General features: G+C 32.2%; 1 protein-coding gene and 1 long non-coding RNA gene across 4 annotated transcripts in view; one reads left to right on the forward strand and one right to left on the reverse strand.

Annotated features, from left to right (window-relative positions):
• LOC127705991 (myelin regulatory factor-like) overlaps positions 1-24480 on the reverse strand; it is a 120001-nt gene that overhangs the window by 60295 nt on the left and 35226 nt on the right. For 2 of the 3 annotated variants that reach the window (XM_052210382.1, XM_052210381.1), the window contains exon 3: positions 658-870. In XM_052210382.1, the coding sequence (XP_052066342.1) occupies positions 658-870 (213 nt within the window). Of the gene's footprint in view, positions 1-657; positions 871-3020; positions 3253-24480 lie in introns of those variants that run through there. The other variant, XM_052210383.1, reaches the window with a different exon arrangement.
• Positions 1-24480, forward strand: part of LOC127705992 (uncharacterized) — a 116419-nt gene that overhangs the window by 48381 nt on the left and 43558 nt on the right. The window lies entirely within an intron of this gene.

Below are 24480 nucleotides of genomic sequence, written 5' to 3' on the forward strand. Positions count from 1 at the left end.
CATTTTTATTTAGGGGCCAGCTGAATCTGGGTGCAGGATTTTCTCGCTGTGTTGAAGACCCTTTGGTGGCCTTCGGCTGTTTTCTGCTCTTTGGTCGGGTTGTTGTCTCTTTGACATATCTTAACACTGCATGCTAAATGGCAAACCAAAAAATATCAATTCTAAAGGTTTTATTTAGATTGACACAGAGGGGAATCAAACCACAACCTCCCACTTAAAATGAAATCTCCGAGGCATTCAAAACAGGAGAAAGCTACATGGATACCCTTTACATATGAAAATATGAAATAAATTCAACATGATCCTGCAGCTCAAACATTACTTTAAGTAAGGAGTAGGGTAAAAACTCAGTTTTCCCCCTTCCAGCCTAATTATAGAGGTCAATACAGAGGCTATCCATTATCTTAATGAACTGAAATTGATGACATTTCAGGTAAATGCTCATGACATAAAACTTATAAAGTACAAAAGAAAGAATCCTATGCTTGGAAATCACTGTCAGATCCCAACTCATAATAAAAACAAATATAGTGACTAGCTTTTTTTTTAAAGAAATTATTTTCTAAAAAATTAGGACTTTCTCAGAGACTATATATTTAGTCTTTCATTCATAAGTTAAAACAACAAAAACATTTAAAAGTATAATGTAATACATACGGATGCATTGCAGGGTTGTCATAGCAATGATTTTGTCCATTTAGAATGGCATGTGGTCTCAAGTGATTGTAGTTAGACGTAGGTACTGGTACATGTGGTGGTGATGTACTTGATGTTGGCAGATTTATATTGTTGACATGGTGATGATGGTTCTGTGATGACTGTAGTGGCCTACTATAGGCTATGGCAGATATTGTCTCTTCAGGCAGGCATCTACAAAACATAAAGACACCAAAAATTACATTTTGCAAAATGTTGCTGGCTTTTTGTGTGTACCAGATGTACATGTGAAAACGTGTGCAATTTATTGTTTTAATTTTTAATTTCGAAGATTCAGGCAACAAAAACTAGTTGCTCAAACAATAATTTTATGAAGCTGGTACATAGGTTTGGATGTATGTAGTAACTAACCATGATAGGATTAATATTTTTGATGTTGCTGTTCCTTACAATGTATAGTCAAACTTCAATATTATAACTCAAAGGCTAAGTACTATTGAATACATCATGAAGTTCTTTCAATATTTGAAGTTAAAATGTATCGAAAAGGCAGAGCTCTCTCATGGAGGATTTTCTGTCATTACAGTTGAATTCATTTTAACTTTAAAAAAATATTTGATTACAGATTCAAAATTTTTCAGCATGGTTGTTTATTATTAAATATCATAGGAAGGATGTTTCCTACTAAATATCATAGGAAGGATGTTTCCTACTAAATATCAAAGGAAGGATGAGGAAGGATGTTTCCTACTAAATATCAAAGGAAGGATGAGGAAGGATGTTTCCTACTAAATATCATAGGAAGGATGTTTTCTACTAATTATCATAGGAAGGATGTTTCCTACTAATTATCATAGGAAGGATGTTTCCTACTAATTATCATAGGAAGAATGTTTCCTACTAAATATCATAGGAAGGATGTTTATCATAGGAAGGATGTTTCCTACTTAATATCATAGGAAGGATGTTTCCTACTAAATATCATAGGAAATATGTCTCTGTCTTTGCAGGGGCTGAGTCTACAAGTTGCACTGACTGATGCAGGTTATATTAAAGGTCAGTTGCTTTCTTTCATCACTGACTTATTACACTACATGTATGTTTCATTAATCTGTTATTTTGATTGGCTGATAACAATCGTCATGATCGTAGGGCACTCCAATATTAAATTTTGTTTCTGTATAAAATACAACAGCTATGACTGTACATGCTATCAATGACAGTGTTAAAACAATGCATAGAAAAGCAAACAAAGAGCTCGTAATTTCATGGTTGTAGCATAAAAATGTTATTTTAAGAATTGAATGCCTCTTTTTATAATTTTATAGGGTTGTAAAAGCGTTGATCGTGCACACATTTTTAGAATGAAGTTCTTCTGAACTTTATACAAAATGTGCTTCTGATAAGTCAAAGCTTTAACACCCCAATTAAATTATAAAAAGAAGCGTTCAATTCTGAAATGTGACAACCTAATTCAAATGAGATGAAAGAACTGAAAGTTGTTTTAAACTCCGATAAAAAAAATCACAGACATTCTGGGCATGGACTTATCTTTCTTCTTCTTTTTTTTTTTTTATGGTGTTTAAGATTTTTTAGTAATTTTCTACATTTCAACTTATTTCCACTTATTTGATGTATCCTTGCTTTCATCCATACAATATTAAAATAACTGTAGTTTATACATGATGCCCCTCTATGCATGTATAGAGTTATTGTAGAGGTGTATGTAAATACAGAGCAAGGACAAATATAATAAGCAGGAATAAGTTGAACTACCCTAGAAAATTAACTTATAAATCTGAAACACCAAAAGAAAGGAAAGTAAAAGAAGAAAGGGAGATCCATGTCCCTTTAGTCCCTGTTGTATAAAATCACATAGAATAAATATAAGATAAGGAATAACTCCAACCATCATTACAATTATACAACGTATGTGAAACAGTGCATTGCTTAAAATTTAAATCACTGCATGGTCTGCAAACTTCCAAAACATCATATCATAATGGCCCAAATAATGTTTAAAAAAAATTCTTGATTTCTGTATCATAACCCAACAGGTCTGTTGGGTCTTATTGAAAATTTGTAATAATAAAAACAGGTTAAATTGAATATGATTGATTAGAAAAGTTAACCTTTCTACTTTGGTAGTCAGTAGTCAAAGCCATCCCAATCTCCACCACCCCTTTTAATATCCCTCCCCCTCCCATAAAAAAAGTATTGAGAAGGAAGAAGGCTGTCATAGGACAACAGACAATCAAGTAAATATTTACCCAAAATCAAATTGAATTAAATTGCAGTTACTTTTCATTCAATAAATAAATCAATAAATTCAACACTTCTTATTTCTAACAAAAAATGAATACCTGTACATTCTGGAAGTATTTATCAAAAGTGGTCCGACATCTCTCACCCATTTATTACTTATAATATCCATTAAGAAACCAAAATTATCACAATTAATTCCATTTTCACTTTTAAAATGCAAAATCCTGATATTCAATGGAAATTAAATCAAAATTTATTTAACACACCTTGACATTTTCTGTGTCATGGAGATGCTTCAAAATCAAAACAAACTCAGGCAAGTAAAATCAGTTAATTAAACTTCTGATACCTGTAGTTAAAAGTTTATCATCAGATCAAGATTTCGATGAAGCGAGATATTATTTTAGCCAAGGTATACCTATACATATGACAACAATGGACACAACGAGAGTTAAAGGACAAGTTCATTGATATTTTTAGCACATCAATTTACAAACTACCTGGGGGCTAAAGTAGTGGTATTGTAACAAGGTCTGCACTGTCGCAGGATGGTACAATGAATACAAAAGCTGTGGTACGTCCTGTCACATGGTTAAACCATATTCTACGTACACATCAGAACTTCTCTTTACTTATCTTTCTTTAAAATATAGTCTGTTCTCAAATTTAGAAATTTTTCAATTAGCAATTTAAATTTGAGTAGACCCATCATACATCAGACTTATCTTTAAGATTATGATGGAATGATTTTAATAATCTTAAAAGCTTTTTAAGCGTGAAAATTATTTTTAATGGTAGAAAAAATTACTTCAAATTTTAAACAGATGAATAAATCATCTCTGATGTCTTCATTAGAAACCATCTTCAAGTATAATTTGTATCCCTTTATCAGATGGTAGGAGCCCTGGGGAAGTCTATATCTATGTCAATATCTAAAGTCTAATATAAAATTTAAACAATGTTTATTTTACTTACTCATGCAAAAATAAAAATATTTTTCTTTTTCAATAGTTAAACATAGAAATTGAACAAATAAAACACTATATTATGTCAGTTTTATTTCTTTTTCTCAGTTTTTATGTTACAAAATATACTGCTGAAAGGTATAAGTAGAAGGGTAATAGTTTTCAACCAAAATAGCCTCTAAATGCTGAAATGGTAAAGTTGATTAGGTAGTGCAACTAGTGCAACTAGTAATGAAAAAGTTTTCAACCAAAAAAGCTTGTAAACTGATCTAAGGATAAAGTTAAGGCAGTGAGACTAACATGTTCTCCACATTCTGTATGTGCCTGTCCCATTAGTCAGGAGCCTTATTTCAGTGGTTGTTGTTTGTTGCTGTACCAGTATATCATATCTGTTTGTTTGTTTTGTACACAAATTTTCTCATTTGAATGGTTTTACACTTTGTTATGTCAGGGTCTTTAGTAGGTTGCTATGTGGTATGGGTTTTGCTCTTTGTTGACTGGCTGTATGGCAACTTATAGTTGCTAACATATATTCTCTGGTGGATAGTTATGTCTTTGGCAATTATATCACATCTCCTTATTTTATAGAGTAATATTTTTCAACCAAGAAAGCTCAAAGGGTAAAGTTGAGGCATTGAAACTATCAATGAAAAAGTTTCCAATCAAGAAATTTTAGCCTCTGAATTCTTCAAAGGGTAAAGTTAGGTTTTGAAACTAGTAACCAAGAAAGCCTCTACAGTTTTATAAATTTTCTTTTCTTTTCATGAATCACTTTCTATTTTGTAACTGTTTTAACAATCCTTCTAAATTGTCTGACTGTAGTCTGTATGAAATGGCTTGATGGTTAACTGGCTTTGTAAACAGAACTACTGGGTCATTGATTAATTGATGGTGGCTTAGCGTCCAGTGGAAACTATTTCAAGTATTTTCTGCAGGAAAAGACTTTACCATACAAATATATTTAGGACTTGAAAAATGGATGTACAAATGGTCAGAAAATTGTATTTCAACAGGTCAGATAATTGGTCCCTTCTGAAATGTTAATGATCAGATTATTTAACATGGAGTTACAATGGCATGCTTTGGATTTCATGTTCCCAATCAAGGCAGACATCATATGTACTTACATAATACAAACAGATCTCACATGTTATTTCAGTGCCATAATGGTCTTCTAAATGGAGTAAGAAAAGGTAGGGTCTTATTTTAAGTTATTTGGGGAACTTTTATATTATGACAAATTAAAGTTTCAAGTATTCTTTGATCATATGAGTATCAATTTCATTGCAGGAAGTTTAAGTCAATGTATGCTACTGTGTGACAGATTATCTTATTCTATTAACAACTGGAATCACTCAGCTAGTTCTATATTAACTAAATAATAGCTATAGTAACACTCAAGACTATGTTTTAAAGCTAGCTGCTCAAACAAGTACTATGAGTCTATACTGTTCTTATTCAATGTACAAATGATTACACATATATTCCTGCTTGTAAATGTTTTTTAGACAACTTTTTCAGATATTTCCTCTGTAATACTCTCAATCAAACGATGTCAGTAAGGGTGTAATCTTTGAGATTAGAAACCACATTGAAGGTAATTGCATTCCCCTTCCAAAATAGTAACCAAATAAAAGTAAGTAGTAAGTCTAGGAAACACATTGTAATCAATCATATCAGGCCAGTAGCCAGGAATTTTCAGGGGGGTTACATGGACTGCATTAAACAGAATCTCAACTTTATTAGTCACAGTTGTCTGTGAGTTGAAACAGAAAGTCGACTTTAATAGTGCTTATTTGTTTTCAAAGGAGGGTTTAGTACGAACCCCTTAAACCTCCCTGGCTACAGGCTGCATATACTGCAACAGGAAAACAAGGATAAAGTATGCAAGAAAATTGCATAACAACAGGTCAACTAGGGACTCCTCTGAAAGGATTTAGCATGAAATCCCCATTACATTCTCACTTCATGTGCATAATGTCCACTCATTTTTTAGACAACAAAATAGTTCTATCTTTGTTCGGTATTGCAATGCATGATCTCTCAGGTTCTATGGAGATGTGATCTAATCAGTAATTTTTAGGCAAGAATTGATGAAAAGTTGAGTATTTGTCATTTCGAAAGTGTCCGGACATAGTGAAAACAAGACAAAGTGATGCCCCCGCACTCCACTCTGAAGTAACTGTATTATAACAAAGTCAATGTAGGACTTTCTTTGAAATATTATTGTGTCTGGGAGACACAAATGATGCACCCACAGATGCAAAGTGTTATTCTAAAATACACAAAGTTGAGCATGGAAGCACATAGGTCCATGTTTCACTGTTGGAGGAGTTATCCGGAAAGGCTATGCACCTCATATGCAAGTATATACTCCAAAAATGACAAAGTACAACTATCTCCCAAAAGAGCAAAAATTAATAAAAATCAAAACCCTGACTACATGCACACCTTCAATATGTACAAACAGCCAGCAAAGTGAAAACTTCCTAGCATTCAAACTGTAGGAGGAGTTATCTGGAATAGCTATATACCCATAATGGGACGGACAGATGGAAGGAAGGACAGACAGACAGACGGACAGGGGTAAAACAATATGCCCCCCAACTTTCAGTTGCGAGGGCATAAAAAAAGATAAAAATAAGATTACACAGCATCATTATAATTGTCAAGGATCTCATGACAACACACTTTCGACATTTCCTTTCTTAGTAAATCAACTTTAAATATAGACAATCAATGTGAGTGAAACCAATATCGGAAAGATTGGAAGAGTTGTGTGCATAATTTATAACCATTATTTTAGTTTTCTATTCAGGTATGGTGGTGAACAAAATAAATCAACATGATAATGTGCTTTTGCATATGGTTCCTATACTATTATTTGTCAGAAAGATAGATAACATGAGCAAAATGGGTTTCAATGTCTATAAGTCACTAAAATTCACATTGCAATTTCTTCTAAATTTTAATATGATAATTTTATCAAATCATGTTCACAGTTTTTAAATCTAACCTTATGTATATCAATATATATATAAAAGGTTTTTGAGATTTAGTGGCTAATAGTTTGTGAGGTGATGCCTTAGGAAAGAGTTCCAATCTTTCCAACAAATGAATTTAAAGACCCCTATAAACTTTATGTCCATAAAACAGAAATTTCAGTTGCAATAATTACAACAGGATTTATTCCTAAACAAAACAGACCTCCACAGTTCACACATATACATATATCTGAATTCATTAAAGTATGCAAGCATTTAGTTCTACTCCAAACTTGGATGGTCTTCTCATTGACTAATACTCAATACTGTCTGCAAATATTGTTTTTTTTTCCGTTAAGGAATTTAGTGTTGGTATCAGATCTTTAGTCATTAAATTCAATAGCTACTTGTTTATAATCAGAGCATATAAAGTTTGTTCAATGGTTTGACCTCTTGTCCTTTATTAAGACCAAGTGATCTCTTCTATGTCATTTAAAATTTGGTCTCTGGTGGAGAGTTGTCTCATTGGCAAACATACCAAATCTTCTTATTTTTATATTATATATGTCTATTTCTTTATAAAGTTGTAATAATTGCTTGTTGAATTTTGCCTCTACATGTCTATTGGTTATTTTTGTCAATGGACTGCAGTCTCATATTCATATTATTGTATAATTGATGTTTACAACACATTTCCATTTCATGAATAAAGCCAAAACTTTAACATAATGCTACTACAGATGTATAAAACTTTATATGAGAAGTCAAATATAATTCTCATTTATTCAATGTCTACATAAAAATCACAAAATGTAATATTTCAAGAACAATTTCATTTAATCTATTGTATTTTTTCAGTCTAGTTTTTTTGTAATGGTTTGTAAACATGCAAACCTAACATTATGATCAGATACGCTATGTATGAAAAAAGTATTAAGTCAAATGAGCACCTATCGTGGAAAACCAGCTAAAACCAGCTAAATGGTCTGTGTTATATTGCTTAGTGGTAAAGTAGGGTAAACTTTGTCTTCAAGGAAAGGTTCTTGAGGTAATGAAACTGATCAAAACAGGTCACATCTTTATCTTCAATGCTGAATTTTCTTTTAATGTTTTAGTTTACATCTTAAATCAAAATATTTAGAATTGTTTGAAACTTTTTCCCTGTGCCAAGCCCCAATTATAAAGACATTAATGTGCAATTATGAAAATATTTTTCCATTAAAGGTTTTTTTGTTACAATATTGATGATGACTGTGTCAACATTACCTGTTCATCAAAAAGCTAAATACAAAATGTACATACAAGGCATACAGAGTTATCTTTCTTTGTTCAGGAAATCAAGATTAAACTACATGTATATATTTTTAATAGAGTAGGGTTAGAGATTGCAAAAATCATGATGAAAGAGAAAATTCATTCTTCAAAAGTACAGATGTAGTTGTAATTTCAGCTTCAAGTTAAACTAATATCAGTATAAATAAGCTTCATAAATATATTGCTTTTTTTCTTGAAGCTGGAAATGTTGCCTCATTAAGGATTATGTACCCTTGTGTTGATTCAATGCTAAACATATGGAAAATTTATAGAAAATCCACAGCCTTTCCCCTTGTACTCTCATATTTGGAGATTTGATGCTTGATAGAGAGAGGATTATTGCATGCAGTGCTAGCAATGATTTCCTTAAAACAAGTTTATAAATTTAGATGTTGGTTAAAACAAATATAAATATGGACCAATTCAAGTAACACCTTTTAGGGTGCGCTAGACTTTGGTGACTCAGCACGAGGTGTTATGGAATTTAAAGGTTGTTAAGGACTTTTTGTAAACAATAAACGCTAGCACATCATAGAAAATCAAGTGAGTAATCTATGTTTAAAATTTTATAACAAAAATCTCTGTATTAAAGTCTGTGGATTTTCTACAAAAATCTTGGTTTTATTTTCACCAAATTCTCTTTTTCTACTAAATGCTATTAAACTATAAATAATAATGCTTTGCATGAAGTTTCCCTTGATATATGTACAAAATGGTCCATCTCTATTATTCATTGTCTTTGCTGTTTTGATACTATTGCAGTTTGAAAATTTTGTAATTGACAGGCCACAGAAGGGGTCATAAACCTTAACATAACTTTTTTTTCTATTCAAAAAACCTACCATCCCTAATTCTCACCAAAAAGTATACTGAAACAGAAATTGTGTTTTGTGCAGAGAAAAAAAAGATTGAGGTAAAAGTATTTGGAAATAATTTGAAAATGCAACTAATAAAATAAAACTATGCATGAGGTTTTTTCCAGGGTTTAATTCTTCCAATTTTTCCCAAAGGACAAGGTCAGTTCACTTTTGGCAAAACATAGCCTTGAATTTCAACTTTATCATAAAATATAAAAAAGGTCATAATTTGGTACTTTGATATTTTGTCAGAATTAAAAGTAATTTCAAAAACTATTTTATTATTTCAAATTTATAATATTTTGACCTGATTTAAAAACATTAAGAACATTAAAATCTTAGGGCCATTTTTACCCATTGTGAACCTACTCCTTTGTATTTGTTATAGTTTAACCGCGCCACATGTTTGCGTCTGTCCCAAGTCAGGAACCTTTGGCCTTTGTTAGTTTTGTAAGTTTTTTTAAAAATTTTGGTTCATTTATATGTTTCCAAGTTTAGTGTGACGTCCATTTTCTCTGAACTAGTACACATTTTTGTTTTGGAGCCAGCTGAAGCCCGCCTCTGGGTGCGGGTTTTTTTTTTTTTGCTGTGTTGAAGACCCATTGTTGACCTTGGGCTGTTTCATGCTCTTTGATCGGGTTGTTGTCTCTTTGACACATTCCCTGTTTCCATTCTCAATTTTATTAAATATTATTCAAAAGATTTTTCTCAAGATTACTTCAGTAGAAACTAATTAAATTAATCATTGACATATGAAGTGTAATTTCAATCTTTGCACAATTTCAGCAATTGCTTTAAAAATTGAAAATATACATTTAGCTTTTTAAATTTCTTTCACTTTCTCAAATTGCTCTGCTTTAACATATATTGGTTTTTTTAAATTGTTAAAAGAAAATGCTTTACATGGTTTATCTAATTTATTACACTATACCTATATACATATCCATAATTATTTATGTTATCCTTTCCGAAAAAAAATTAACTAGCCTTTCAACTGGTTTAGTAAGCAGGAATTATCTCACATTATTTAAATCAGAGTTGTTTCCCTTTGTAGACAGTCATGGATTTAAAAATATCTATATATAAAATATACTGATTGGATACAGCTTTTGAAACTTAAATTCTTAGAACAAAAAAAATAAATGGGGAATGTGTCCATGGGACACAGATAATGCCCCCTGCTTGCATATAACATTATAAAGGGACATAACTCAAGAATGGTAAAATTGACTACCCAAGTTTGTACTTGATCTGAGTTTTGTGGTAATAAGTGATGTGTATAAGTTTCATAAAATTTGTTTCAGGCAAAGTTAAGTTAGAGAATGGAAATGCAAAATTCAGCAATTTTTATGTTTATAAAAGGCATAACTCATGAACTGTAAAAGTGATGCCACAAAAAATCAAACGTGATCTGTGTTTTGAGGCAATAAGCATTGTGCATCAGTTTCATAACATTTGGTTGAGTTAGAGTTAGAGAACGGAAATGATAAATTCAGCAATTTTTCAATTTGAAAAGGGTATAACTCTAGAACAGTAAAAGTGACGCCACCAAAATTCAAACTTTATCTATGTTTTGTGGTAATAAGCATTGTGTATAAATAACATTTGGTTGAGGCAATCTAAAGTAAGAGAACAGAAATGAAAAAATCAGTAATTTTTCCATTTGTAAAGGGGCATAACTCTAGAATGGTAAAAGTGATGCCACCAAAATTCAAACTTGATCTGTGTTTTGTGGTAATAAGCATTGTGTACAAGATTCATAACATTTGGTTGAGGCAAACTAAAGTTAGAGAACGGAAACTAATTTTGGGACGTATGTACGGACAGACAAGGGTAAAACTTAATGCCCCTCCGCTACGGCGAAGACATGGAATGTTACCGATTGATCTTTTAAGCAGATAAAAAGTTCATTCAGAATCAACATGAAATGAAAAGGAGAGAGTACACTGTCTCACCTTTGAGATATATCAGACAGTAGTATCTCATTCCAAAACAGCTACCTTGAGATACTTCAGACAGTAATATCTCATTCCAAAACAGCTACCTCGAGATACTTCAGACAGTAATATCCCATTCCAAAACAGCTACCTCAAGATACTTCAGACAATAATATCTCATTCCAAAACAGCTACCTGAAAACTAGTTAACAACAGAATGAGAATAAAGGAAAAGGGTCACATCTCATTGAATATTAGAAAATTCATTCTTCAGTTTTTCTTTCCAAAAGCCATAAAGAATCAGGTGCATGTACCTATATCTAATATGACTTAACTAATGGTTATATTTCAGCAAGACCCTTCAAGGACGATGGGGTATAGAAATCTTGTAACCTGGAATCCTGTTCATCAATAAGACCTATGCTAAGTGGATTCTGTTTAGCTATGCTAGATGTATAAAAACACTAGCTACTTCCAGAAGGAATGGGGACATTAAGTTGAGAGAGTGGCAAAGCTCTCTGCATGTAGAAGAATCCTTACAAGCTCTTTGACAGGTCCATAGGTGGATTGTTACAAAGCCAAATTTTGCCCTACCCAACATTTCCTCTTTTCCAGTAGTAGTCCAAATTTCCTGCCTTCCAGTTTGCTTGATCTTATTGGAAGATCCTCTTTGTTTAATATATTGTTTGATTTGTTCATTTCCTGAACATACACATGAACTATTTGCCACTGGAAATTAATCAAACCACAATCAACATTACAATATATTTCATCAAGGAAGGATGCACTTTATAAAACAAAATCAAGCTGCACATGGCAGATATTGACTAGTGATTTAAAAGAAATCCTCAGAGGTTTTCTAAATTTTCCTTCTTTACTTATTTGATTGAAAGTCCTACTTCAAAAGGAAGGATATTCATGGTATAAATACATTATTACCCACCATGATAATCTTCAACATTATAATATTGTTGAAGAAACTATCACACTATAAATATGACCAAGATTTAATATAAAGGATACTTTTTTGCATGTTATTTACTGTTATGTAAATAACGAAAATGGTTATTGTATGGATACATTATCACTTACATTGAAACAGATATTTCTAAGAAACCTTTACAATATTATAAGAATTATATTTTTTCAAGATTATGCTTGTGCAATGTGTTTGAAATTTATTGACTTTCTACCATCAAACAACATGTCTCTAAGTAACACTGTAAAATTAATGATTAGATAATCTGTTTTCCATAAAGGTTCCATGAAAAGAATTATTTGAATTTTCCCACTTGTCAAACTTGATAGCAAACATGAAAATTTGAGTTATTTCCCTTTAGTCATGTATGGGAAACATTACATCTAAAGAAAATAAAGTTTACATCTTGTTTAGACATTGATTGATGATCTTCACCTTTCTATCTCAAAAGGAATAGTAAATCATTTGCACATAAAAAAAAACAAAGTCTTGTATACTACATTCTGTATCATAGCATAGATTTTTTTATTTAAATAAAAATACCATGAAAACATTCCAAAAAATAACGACTACTTCCAGTAAGGTTTGAATATCTTTCCCATGTGTGTTAAAAACAATCAGGTCACTGTAATCAAGTAATCATTCAATATATATTTCAAAGTTATTCATTGTCTTTCCAATGAGTTTAAACAAACACTTCAACAACTTATGTAAAACATACATTTACTTCAAATTAGTACTATAAAAGTGTTTGAACAAACCTCACGCTTCTGAACATTTCACAATTTGAACAACTATACATTGATAAAATTATTGATTTCATAAAGAGGAATTTTCATATAGAATTTCAGTAAATTATAATAATGTGGAATTTGTACCTCTCTACTCAGTTGATAACATGAACTGTTTAATTTCAGTTCTTTTGGGCAAAGAAATCAATCAAGATATAACATGGTGAGATTTCAGTGCTGTTAGCCTTAACATTTAAAATCAAGAATGTGTCCATAGTACACGGATGCCCCAATTGCTATCATTTTCTATGTTCTGTGGACCGTGTAATTGGGGTCAAAACTCTAATTTGGCATTAAAATTAGAAAGATCATATCATAGGGAACATGTGTACTAAGTTTCAAGTTGATTTGACTTCAACTTCATCAAAAACTACCTTGACCAAGAACTTTAACCTGAACGGGACAGACGGACGAACGGGCGGAGGAACGAATGGACGAACGAACAGATGAACAGACCGAAAAACATAATGCCCCTCTACAATCGTAGGTGGGCCATAAAAAAACGCTATCAAATATGCTTATGCTAGGGAGCTAAACAAAACCAAACTGGTCCCAATGGTAAACTTTACATGAAGAGGTGGATATTTTGGTAATATTTCCGTTGTGAGTTTTGTATTAACATTTTTTTAAAATAAATGATCAATCCAATGTCCAATTTTGGGAGAGTGCCTGAGCTCTATGAACATTTAAAGATCCTTATCAGAAGTCTTGGCAGGTGAACATATAGGAGGTACACATTTCTTTCCCTTTACTTCCAGTGGCTGTCTCATATTTACTCCATAAAACAAGTTGCCCTATATAGTATAACCTACATGTATTGTTATTAAACATGTTCTAATCTTGAATATACATGAACTCAATTTGCTATTGGACAATCAATGATTTACATTATTTCAATATTCATGTCTTATTCTTAAGTTTCTGAAAATGCTAGCTAACTACAAATTATAAGAAATGGACAATTACAATCGTTACACAAATGATTAGAGGACGTAAAACCATGCTAATTTCAAATCAATTTTATTACAATTTATTTTTTATACACTCATTTGGAGAGTGTTATTGCATTTTTTAACAAATTCAAACAACAAACAGTTTTGTCCATGCATCCTTTTTCTGAGAGGCAACAACTTTGACAATTTGAAAATAGGTATCAGACTTGACAATTTGAAAATAGGTATCAGACTTGACAATTTGAAAATAGGTATCAGACTTGTTTTCTGAAATGCAACAACTTTGACAATTTGAAAATAGGTATCAAGACTTGTTTTCTGAAATGCAACAACTTTGACAATTTGATAATTGGCATCTGACTTGTTTTCTGAAAGGCAACAGCTTTGACAGTTTGATAATTGGTATCAGACTTGTTTTCTGAAAGGCAACAACTTTGACAGTTTGATAATTGGTATCAGACTTGTTTTCTGAAAGGCAACAGCTTTGACAGTTTGATAATTGGTATCAGACTTGTTTTCTGAAAGGCAACAACTTTGACAATTTGATAATTGGCATCAGACTTGTTTTCTTAAGGGCAACAGCTTTGACAATTTGAAAGAGGTACCAGACTTGTTTTCTGAAAGGCAACAGCTTTGACAATTTGATAATTGGCATCAGACTTGTTTTCTGAAAGGCAACAGCTTTGACAGTTTGATAATTGGCATCAGACTTGTTTTCTGAAAGGCAACAGCTTTGACAGTTTGATAATTGGTATCAGACGTGTTTTCTGAAAGGCAACAACTTTGACAATTTGATAATTGGTATCAGACTTGTTTTCTGAAAGGCAACAACTTTGACAGTTTGATAATTGGTATCAGACTTGTTTTCTGAAAGGCAACAACTTTGACAGTTTGATAATTGGTATCAGACTTGTTTTCTGAAAGGCAACAGCTTTGACAGTTTGATAATTGGTATCAGACTTGTTTTCTGAAAGGCAACAACTTTGACAATTTGATAATTGGTATCAGACTTATTTTCTTAAGAGCAACAGCTTTGACAATTTGAAAGAGGTACCAGACTTGTTTTATGAAAGGCAACAGCTTTGACAGTTTGATAATTGGTATCAGACTTGTTTTATGAAAGGCAACAACTTTGACAGTTTGATAATTGGTATCAGACTTGTTTTCTGAAAGGCAACAGCTTTGACAGTTTGATAATTGGCATCAGACTTGTTTTCTGAAAGGCAACAGCTTTGACAGTTTGATAATTGGTATCAGACTTGTTTTCTGAAAGGCAACAACTTTGACAATTTGATAATTGGTATCAGACTTGATGATTTGATAATTGACATCAGGCTTGTTTTCTTTTTAAGTTTTATTATGATCAATTACCACAGGTGAATCGTAAATTTCAAATGTTCAAGTATTTGAATTTTAATTTATGCAAATTAGACATGAATCATTATGTACATATGTTGTCAATAAAAAATGAAGTACATTTCTTTCTCTAAAAATCTGGGCCAAAGAAACCACTTACAATATTTAGGGAAAAATTATTGAAAATAATCAAGGATGTTTATTTGGTACCAATGTTCTTGGGTAAAATTTGAAATGAATAATAGATCATTTAGTTTAACTGCACTATCAGTTTTGGTTCAAGATGTATTGATTCTAAGAAAAGATGTTTGCACTTCACTGAACAGTATGAATATTTGGAATTTTTTTATTTTCATTTTCCCTATCATGGGAAATCTATTTTTAATTTAAAAATGTAGTTGATTAAAAATATATGGAAAAATTAAATTTCCTAAAAGCAAAATTGTTCTGAGGTTCCTTCAATGATAGACTATGTATGGTTATAAGACATGGATCTTTTCTTATTTATATTTGCATGTCATATATGTATCAAGGAAGCACAGCTTTTAACTAAATATTTTTGTGATAAAAAATCAATGCACTCATTTCTCCCTATAAAGCTTTTAACAGCCTTAGAACTTTGTAACACTTAATGGGAATTATGATTTTGATCAAAGCTAGATTGAATATATATGAGGCCAAAATCCTTAAATTCATAAAGTTACAAATTAAATTTTTTACTGAATTAAAATCACTGCCTCTTTATCTTAGAAATTTTCATTTCACTGAAAAGTTCAATCTTATCATAAATATATATCAAACTTAATAGGTTAAAACTTTTTATTTCAGTCCAATAAATTGAAATATTTAATGTGGAGGGTTTTGAGTTATGAATCATTCTCTAATAGTTTCCTGTGAGTTTTAAAGAAGAATTATGATGTGTAGATAATCATATAATTATACATTTCCTTGTGTCAAGTATAAAATAAAATCAAGTTGGCGGCCAATTTATATGCCTTGCAACATTAACAAAAAATGATGGAAAAATCAGTCAAAAAAATGCATGAAAATTTACATGTAACTGTTAACAGACAAAGGATGACACATTATTGTTAATTTAACATTGTAAGACCAACCATATTTGACATTGCTGAAGTTAAAGTTTCAAACTAATCTAACATCGTAATGCCAAAGCTCCAGTTCAACAATTTTCTGATGAGTTTTATAACAGCAATATTCAAGTTCATCAGTTCAAACAACATGTAATTTTATGTCAGTGAAGATGTAAACAAACCTGTGACTAATGCCAATTAATCCAAAAGGTATAATGGAAAGTCCAAAACAAATAAATATTATAAATTTAGTTCATCAGAAGTAAAAATACATTTTAAATAATAACCACACGAAAAATGTAGGTCAAAATGTTAATGGTTCTAATCCTTTATTTAATAAGATGCATCTTATCTTCATCAAAGTATAAAGTATAACATACTTAAGATTCTAACAGAATTTAACATAATCAAGGTCAAATTAGGAAAGTGCCCTATATAATGATGTTACAATAAGTGTTCTTGTGGTCTGACAATACTTCTGAATGGAGCCACCATAGATCTGTGTTGTCAAGTGTTCTATAACTTCTATAACATCTGAATGGAGTAAACCTGTACTTGTGGTTGTCTACATGTATTATTATATTGTCTTACACCTACTTGGATTTTCCAGGTTAATACCACAGTCCAGGAAACAAGATCTGGACATACAGGGATCTATATAGATTGTTGGATATACACTTGTATGTGTATCATGAGTACATTTAATTGAAGATAAACAGTATATCTCCCCTCTTGTCAGAACCTAGTAAAGTGATGGATTGTTGACTAAGGGAATGAACATGAAAGGGAGGATATAAAATGGAGATGAAATAAAAATGAATTTTAAAAAGGGGTGAGATGGTACTAAGAAGGGAATCAATTTTGAATGCAGCAAGAAGTATATGATCTCCAACATGACTACTACTGCCACAAACCACCTCTATCTGCCACAAACCACCTCTATCTGACACAAACCACCTCTATCTGACACAAACCACCTCGATCGGCCACAAACCACCTCTATCTGCCACAAACCACCTGTCTGCCACAAACCACCTCTATCTGCCACAAACCACCTCTATCGGCCACAAACCACCTCTGTCTGCCACAAACCACCTCTATCAGCCACAAACCACCTCTATCTGCCACAAACCACCTGTCTGCCACAAACCACCTCTATCTGCCACAAACCACCTTTATCTGCCACAAACCACCTCTATCGGCCACAAACCACCTCTATCTGCCACAAACCACCTTTATCTGCCACAAACCACCTCTATCTGCCACAAACCACCTCTATCAGCCACAAACCACCTCTATCTGCCACAAACCACCTCTATCGGCCACAAACCACCTCTATCTGTGGCTACTGCCACATAACACACAGTAACCTTGAAATCACACTGATTAATAATAAAATTGAGAATGGAAATGGGGAATGTGTCAAAGAGACAACAACCCGACCATAGAACAGACAACAGCAGAAGGTCACCAACAGGTCTTCAATGCAGCGAGAAATTCCCGCACCCGGAGGCGTCCTTCAGCTGGCATACAGAGAAAAAAACCCAGAAAAATAAGAACCAAAACAATTTGTAAGGCTCCATATATAACCCTGCATCTTGCCTGCAGTATAAATAATATTGGATGCTGATATTCATTAGACAATTTTAAAAGATTTAAATGAAACGTAAATTAAAAACCTAACAAAAAGTTTTCCTTTTTTTATTTTTTTCATCATTTACTGATATAGTTCTTATATTAAAAATCTTCAATGGATTGTTTATATATAATGACACGTTACAGACAAACATTCTTTAAAAAGGACATAAAAATGAATTTATTTACCAACATAGTTTCTAAAAAAATTGCAGAGAACAGAAAACATATCTCAACGGATACGAAAATATTCAACAAACTTTATTAATTATATTATGTATATATGTTCTTGTTTTGAATCGTATCATATATATCTCATTCATTCATTATTATTTTTTTACTATTTAATATACCATGATTATTATTCTAATGTATATATAAATATGCTCATAAAAGTTCGTCAAATTCAATCACCCAGAACCAGTATGGATGGATTAACATATTTTTCATGGTTTAAAGGAGTGTGGACTATTTCCGTTTTTAACCAAAGACATATACTCATACGTAAAATCAGGTTTAATTCACTGAATAGGTAGCTTGAAAAGTAAACATTATTTCTGACTGAACTAAGCTAAAAGTGACAAATACAATAGCAAGTTGTTTGTAAATTTTATTATAGCTGATTTTAATAACTAAGTACACATATTATATACTTTGAATGTTCCCAATCCTTAACAGTCCATTTTATTAGTAAAATAATTACTTATACACCACGTCTCTTCATTTTAGTTTGACTGAACAAAGCTTAAAATGACATATAGTAGTCCATAGAAATGTGTTTGTAAATTTTCCAATGGCTGGTTTCAATAACTAAGTACATATATTATATAATTTGAATGTTCCCAATAACAGAAGAATTACTTCTATGCCATGTTTCTTTCTTTTACTTGACTATGAAAACATACTCACTCAGACATACAAACAATTATGGAAGACAAACTTTACAGCCCAATTCAAATAAAATAAAGAGCAATTAATACACATGGATGACTAGTAGTTTTTCACTTTTCTCTTCTGTATGCTTTGGATATCAAGTTTTCTCTAATTCTTACCCGATTTATCCTTTTCCTGACCTGTTGATTATTTTTATCTAATCAACTTGTGGTTCGTTTGATCTGGTCCGAGTACACAGTTATTTCGTAGTGCATTTCTTTTAGACAATAAATGAAAATTAAAAAAATCCCACCTGCGCTTTCTCAATAATATTTTTACAGTGTGTTGTACTACTTTTGGGACAAATTATATCAAAATTATAGAAAACTTCATCGGCTCTAACTCAAAATATGGACAATTTTATGTTAAGGGGGTCTTCAAATCTTTTGACAGCTTCCGAAGTGCTAATTTTTAACATTTTTCAGCTGGACCAAATCACTACTTTACTTTAAAATTCATGACCCAATTTTTTTTACAGTGTCATTTCACCCCCCTACTTGCTATTTGAGTCATAAAACATGGAGAAATAAATTTGGAAGGGGTATAAAAAAAAATGGCAAGTAACACACTGTCAACACTAGGGACTACATTTATGGACAACGAAAATCAAAGGACGATAACTGTGTACTCGGACCATCTCAGTTTGCCATTGGTAAAAAATGGTCGATTATGACGTCAAATTTTCTTGTTTTCCTCTGAAATTCCTATGTGACGTCATGAAAAAAGGCGATCATGCCTGCATGATGACGTCACATAGAAAGAACACATCTTTTTGCAGATCACTCGAAAAGAAGGATTATGATTGTAAAAATCATTAGAGAAACAGATTCCACCACCAAATCTAGTGCAATACTTTATTTATCCACTTTCAACAGTTAAATTTAAATATTTAAAACACTCGGCGAGCCTCACGTTTTTAATTTGAAAATTTAACTGTCTTGAGTGGATAAATATCGTATCACACTTGATGCAGTGGTATAATCTATACTTATGCAACACAAAGGTTTGTATTTGAGGAAGAAAATACAGACTAGTTTTGCTGGTAGTTCACTGAGAATCTAGTTTTCATTGAAGAAAACTTTGTAAGATTGGCAAATACAACATGAATTTTAATCCAAATCAATGAATCAATCAAATGACATAATATATCAATAAATTCACCTACTTGCGAAAAGTAAAAAAAAACAGCTTTGAAAACTGTTGCTTAGAATAACAAATATACAAGTGAATTCTTATATTTTACACATGACACAAAATTTTTACTCCTGTGCTTTTTATCAGTTCTTAGTCTTACACACATGGAGTAACACTTGTATACTACATTAAAAAAACACCACCTAAGTAGACTTGCAAACAACACTTACAAACAGAAAGGATCAAACAAATTCCAGAGAATAAAGGGAGCAAAATACTTGTAGGTCTATAATGTAAGGTGCTTACAAACACTAGCCTATTGTAAGGAATTCAAAGAGCAAAGACTTGTAGAGAAGGCTTGCCAGCAATGAGCAAAGACTTGTAGAGAAGGCTTGCCAGCAATGAGCAAAGACTTGTAGAGAAGGCTTGCCAGCAACGAGCAAAGACTTGTAGAGAAGGCTTGCCAGCAATGAGCAAAGACTTGTAGAGAAGGCTTGCCAGCAACGAGCAAAGACTTGTAGAGAAGGCTTGCCAGCAACGAGCAAAGACTTGTAGAGAAGGCTTGCCAGCAATGAGCAAAGACTTGTAGAGAAGGCTTGCCAGCAATGAGCAAAGACTTGTAGAGAAGGCTTGCCAGCAATGAGCAAAACATGTATCAAGAATGCAACAAGCAAAATAATTGTAGAGAAACACTAAAGTAGAATGCAAGTGATAACCAACTGAAAAGAATGCAAGGAATGAAATTCTGTGAAAAATATAAGGAGTATACATATGATATATATACATACTAGTCAAAAACGAACGAAATGAATAAAAAAAACTGGTGTAAAAATCAAAGAATTCACTGTGGCTGAGCAAAACATGCAAAGCAGATATAAGGGGTACAACATAGACAAAAAAGGAGTAAAACAACACCTAAACAGACTGCAAGAACTAAAATGTGTCATTCAAGGGCTGAACATTTGTATAAATTTAATAGGCAAAAAATTTGTGTGCAATTAATGTTAGTAAGACACTTGAGTAAAATATCTGTGTAGAATACAACAAGTGAAAGCATTTATTGAGCATTCAAGGTATAAATCACTAATGAGTAGAATATAAGTAGCAAAAACATTTATAGAAAGCAAAGGCCAAAACCATTGCAAGAATCAATCTAGAATGCATGGGAGAGAGCAATTGCAGTATATGCACAATAACAACACCCCATAATCTACTGCCTTAAAGTCTAATAAATGTGGATTGTGTCCACATGTGTCCACAGATGATGCCCCTGCTTGCATATCATAATAGTATTAAAGGGACATAACCTAAGAACGGTCAAAGTGACGCTACCCAAATTTGATCTTGATCTGAGTTTTGTGGTAATAAGCATTGTGTATAAGTTTTATAACATTTGGTTGAGACAAACTAAAGTTAGAGAACAGAAAAGAAAAACTGCTTCGCTGAGCGCAGCTGGATACGCCCGCGGATGTCCAACCCTGAACAGTTGGGGCAAAAATGGACACAATATTCAAGCCTGATACAGGTCTGAATTTGGATTGTAATTAAATATTTGACATATTATAGGTTTCTGAATAAATGTAGTCAAAGAACTTGAAATTGGTTATATGAATTGAATTTATATTCAATTAAAGATTTCTTGCTGTTGTGCAATACACTGTGCTGTTGCGCTATACTTAGTAAATCTGTTGTCAGACTATAAACAAATAAAGTTCAATTAATTCTCAATGTCGTATTAGAAATTTATGAAAATCAAAAGGGAGCTTACATCAATAGATATAAACAATTCACCAAAGTTTTAGGAGAATTGTTTACAGAATTTTTGAGTTATTGTCGGAAAACTGGAAAATCCCCCCTTTTTTAATGAATAAAACCCCATAACTCAGAAATGTAAAATGTAAAATTTATAAAATTCTAAAGGGAGCTTACATCAATAGATATAAACAATTCACCAAAGTTTCATAAGAACTGCTGAAAGCATTTTTGAGTTTTTTGCGAAAAACTGGAAAATCCCCCTTTTTTTTATGAATAAAACCCTGTAACTCGGAAACTTAAAATATAAAACTTATAAAAATCAATAGGGAGCTCATGTCAATAGATATAAACAATTCACCACAGTTTTTTGCAAGTTGGTGAAAGCATTCTTGAGTTATTGTCCGAAAACTGGAAAATCCCCCTTTTTTTAATGAATAAAACCCCATAACTTGGAAATGTAAAATCTAAAATTTATAAAAAAAGAAAGGGAGCTCACGTCAATAGATATAAACAATTCACCAAAGTTTTATGCAAATTGGTAAAAGCGTTTTTGAGTTAACGTCCGACATGTTGACAAAAGACAGACGGATGGACGGACGGACGGACAGACAACGGTTTATAAAGGGGCATAACTCTAGAACGGTTAAAGTGATGCCATAAAAATTCAAAGTTGATCTGTGTTTTGTGGTAATAAGCATTGTGTATAACATTTGGTTGTCTAATGAGGCAAACTTTAGAGAACGGAAACCAATTTTGGGACGTACGTACAGACAGACAAGGGTAAAACTTAATGCCCCCTCTGCTTCAGTGGGGGGCATAAAAAAGCCCCTATATTTCAGTATACTTCCAGTTCAAATGAAATATACTACCTACACACAAATGGCCTATTGGTAAGATAAATACCTTATCCATGTACTTTAACTAAATCAAAAATGATCAATCAAATATAGATTATGTAATATGTTCTTACCTGCTTTCAGGTAATTATTAATTTACAGATTTGTTGTAAAAATGCTACATCTTCCTTAATTCTAAATATGGTTGTGTCTAGAACTTTGCATAAGTGCATATGCACTATTACCTACTAGTATCTATACTACTAAAGGAAGAGACCGATTTCATTGAGCCGCAACTCCTCTGAAACCATACAAAGTCAGAAATATTTGTGATATGACGTATAAATGTAGGGTTTTGTAATCCTAAATTTGTCTTTGAAACAATATTTTTTCCACAGAAAATTTTTGAGAAAATATCCAAATTTGGAGACCGTTATCGATTCGTGTCTTATACACATTCGTGCATGCTCAGTCGACGTACTACCCGCAGAATTTAATTTATATATTAATAATATAGGACAAATAATGGTGTAGATTAAAAATTACACCATTCCAGGCCCTTTTGTTTTCCACATAATTAATATTACCAATAAATAACAAGTTCCGGGTCGAATCCGATACCGATTCCAATAGTATATGTCACAAAATAACCTGATCCCTGTTACCTAATCTGTATGTTCTGCCTCTGTCAGGCCCACAACCAAACGGTGTATTCAGGATTTGCTATAAACACGGGTAATAATCACACCTGAACTTCGTCATTATATAGGGAATAACTGTGCACCTTATAATCAGCGTGACTTTACCAAATGACAATACGAATTCTAAAAATCCAGGCTTAAAATAAGGCGTAGGTTCTTTAATTCAGTCACCGACCCACGATGTCGCGGGTATGGTCTAGTATGTATTGAGATTCATTACCACTCTGAAAGTGAGGTTTATAAATTTTATATATCAGATGCACCATTATTAGTCACCATACTTTATTTATTGTTTTGAATGTCCTTAACTTTGACAATAATATTTATAGCCAAGAATTGAAAAGTCAAACAAAACAATATTAGAGGCAAAAAAGTAAAATAAGAGGGTTATACAAACTGAAATGACAATTATCAACGATCCATGCAAATGAGGTAAAGGTCAGACTAACCCTGTAATATGAACATGTATGTCTTACAATCATTCCATACACCAAATATAGTAAACCTATGGCTATGGCTATATATAGTATCTGAGAAACAGACCTAAAACAAGGAATTATTTGAATCTGGAATAATTTTGAATTCTGGAAAATTGATTAGAAATGTATGATGAAAACTAACCCAACTAAATAGGGTTAGCCATGCGTGCATGGATTAGGTTAATTTTACTTTCACTATCATTTCAGTATGAACTAACTAACCCACCTTAGCCATGCGCGCATGGCTAACCCTATTTAGTTGGGTTAATTTTCATCATATATTTCTCATCAATTTTCCAGAATTCAAAATTATTCCAGATTCAAATAATTCCTTGTTTTAATCAAGAAATCTAACATTTTGACCAATGAACCATGAAAATGAGATCAAGGTCAGATGAATTCTGCCAGACAGACATGTAAACCTTGCAATCATTCCATACACCATATATTTGCTTATAGCATCTGAGAAACAGACTTAACCATGAAAAATTATGCTGACTTTTGAACCATGAAAATGAGGTCAAGGTCAGACAAATTTGCCAGACAGACATGTATACAATACAATCATTTCATACACCAAATATAGTTGACCTAATGCCTATAGTACCTGAGAAATAGACCTAACCATGATAACTTAACATTGACCACCCTCCCTCTTACTGTTTAGCCCATTTCTATATAATTTCATTTTTTTTCAGTTTTCCAACCACTTTCCTGCTTCATCTGTATTTTCCACTCTTCCTCTTTTTTTTAACCCTTTCTATCACTCATTTTCTCTTCCACCACCTCTGTCTTCAAAACAAAAGGGTTCAATGTTTCTGTCTCATTACTAGCTTATATTGATGAAGAAATATTACA

This window comes from Mytilus californianus, unplaced genomic scaffold (genome assembly GCF_021869535.1).
Source record: "Mytilus californianus isolate M0D057914Y unplaced genomic scaffold, xbMytCali1.0.p SCAF_6, whole genome shotgun sequence".
Lineage (NCBI taxonomy): Eukaryota > Metazoa > Mollusca > Bivalvia > Mytilida > Mytilidae > Mytilus > Mytilus californianus.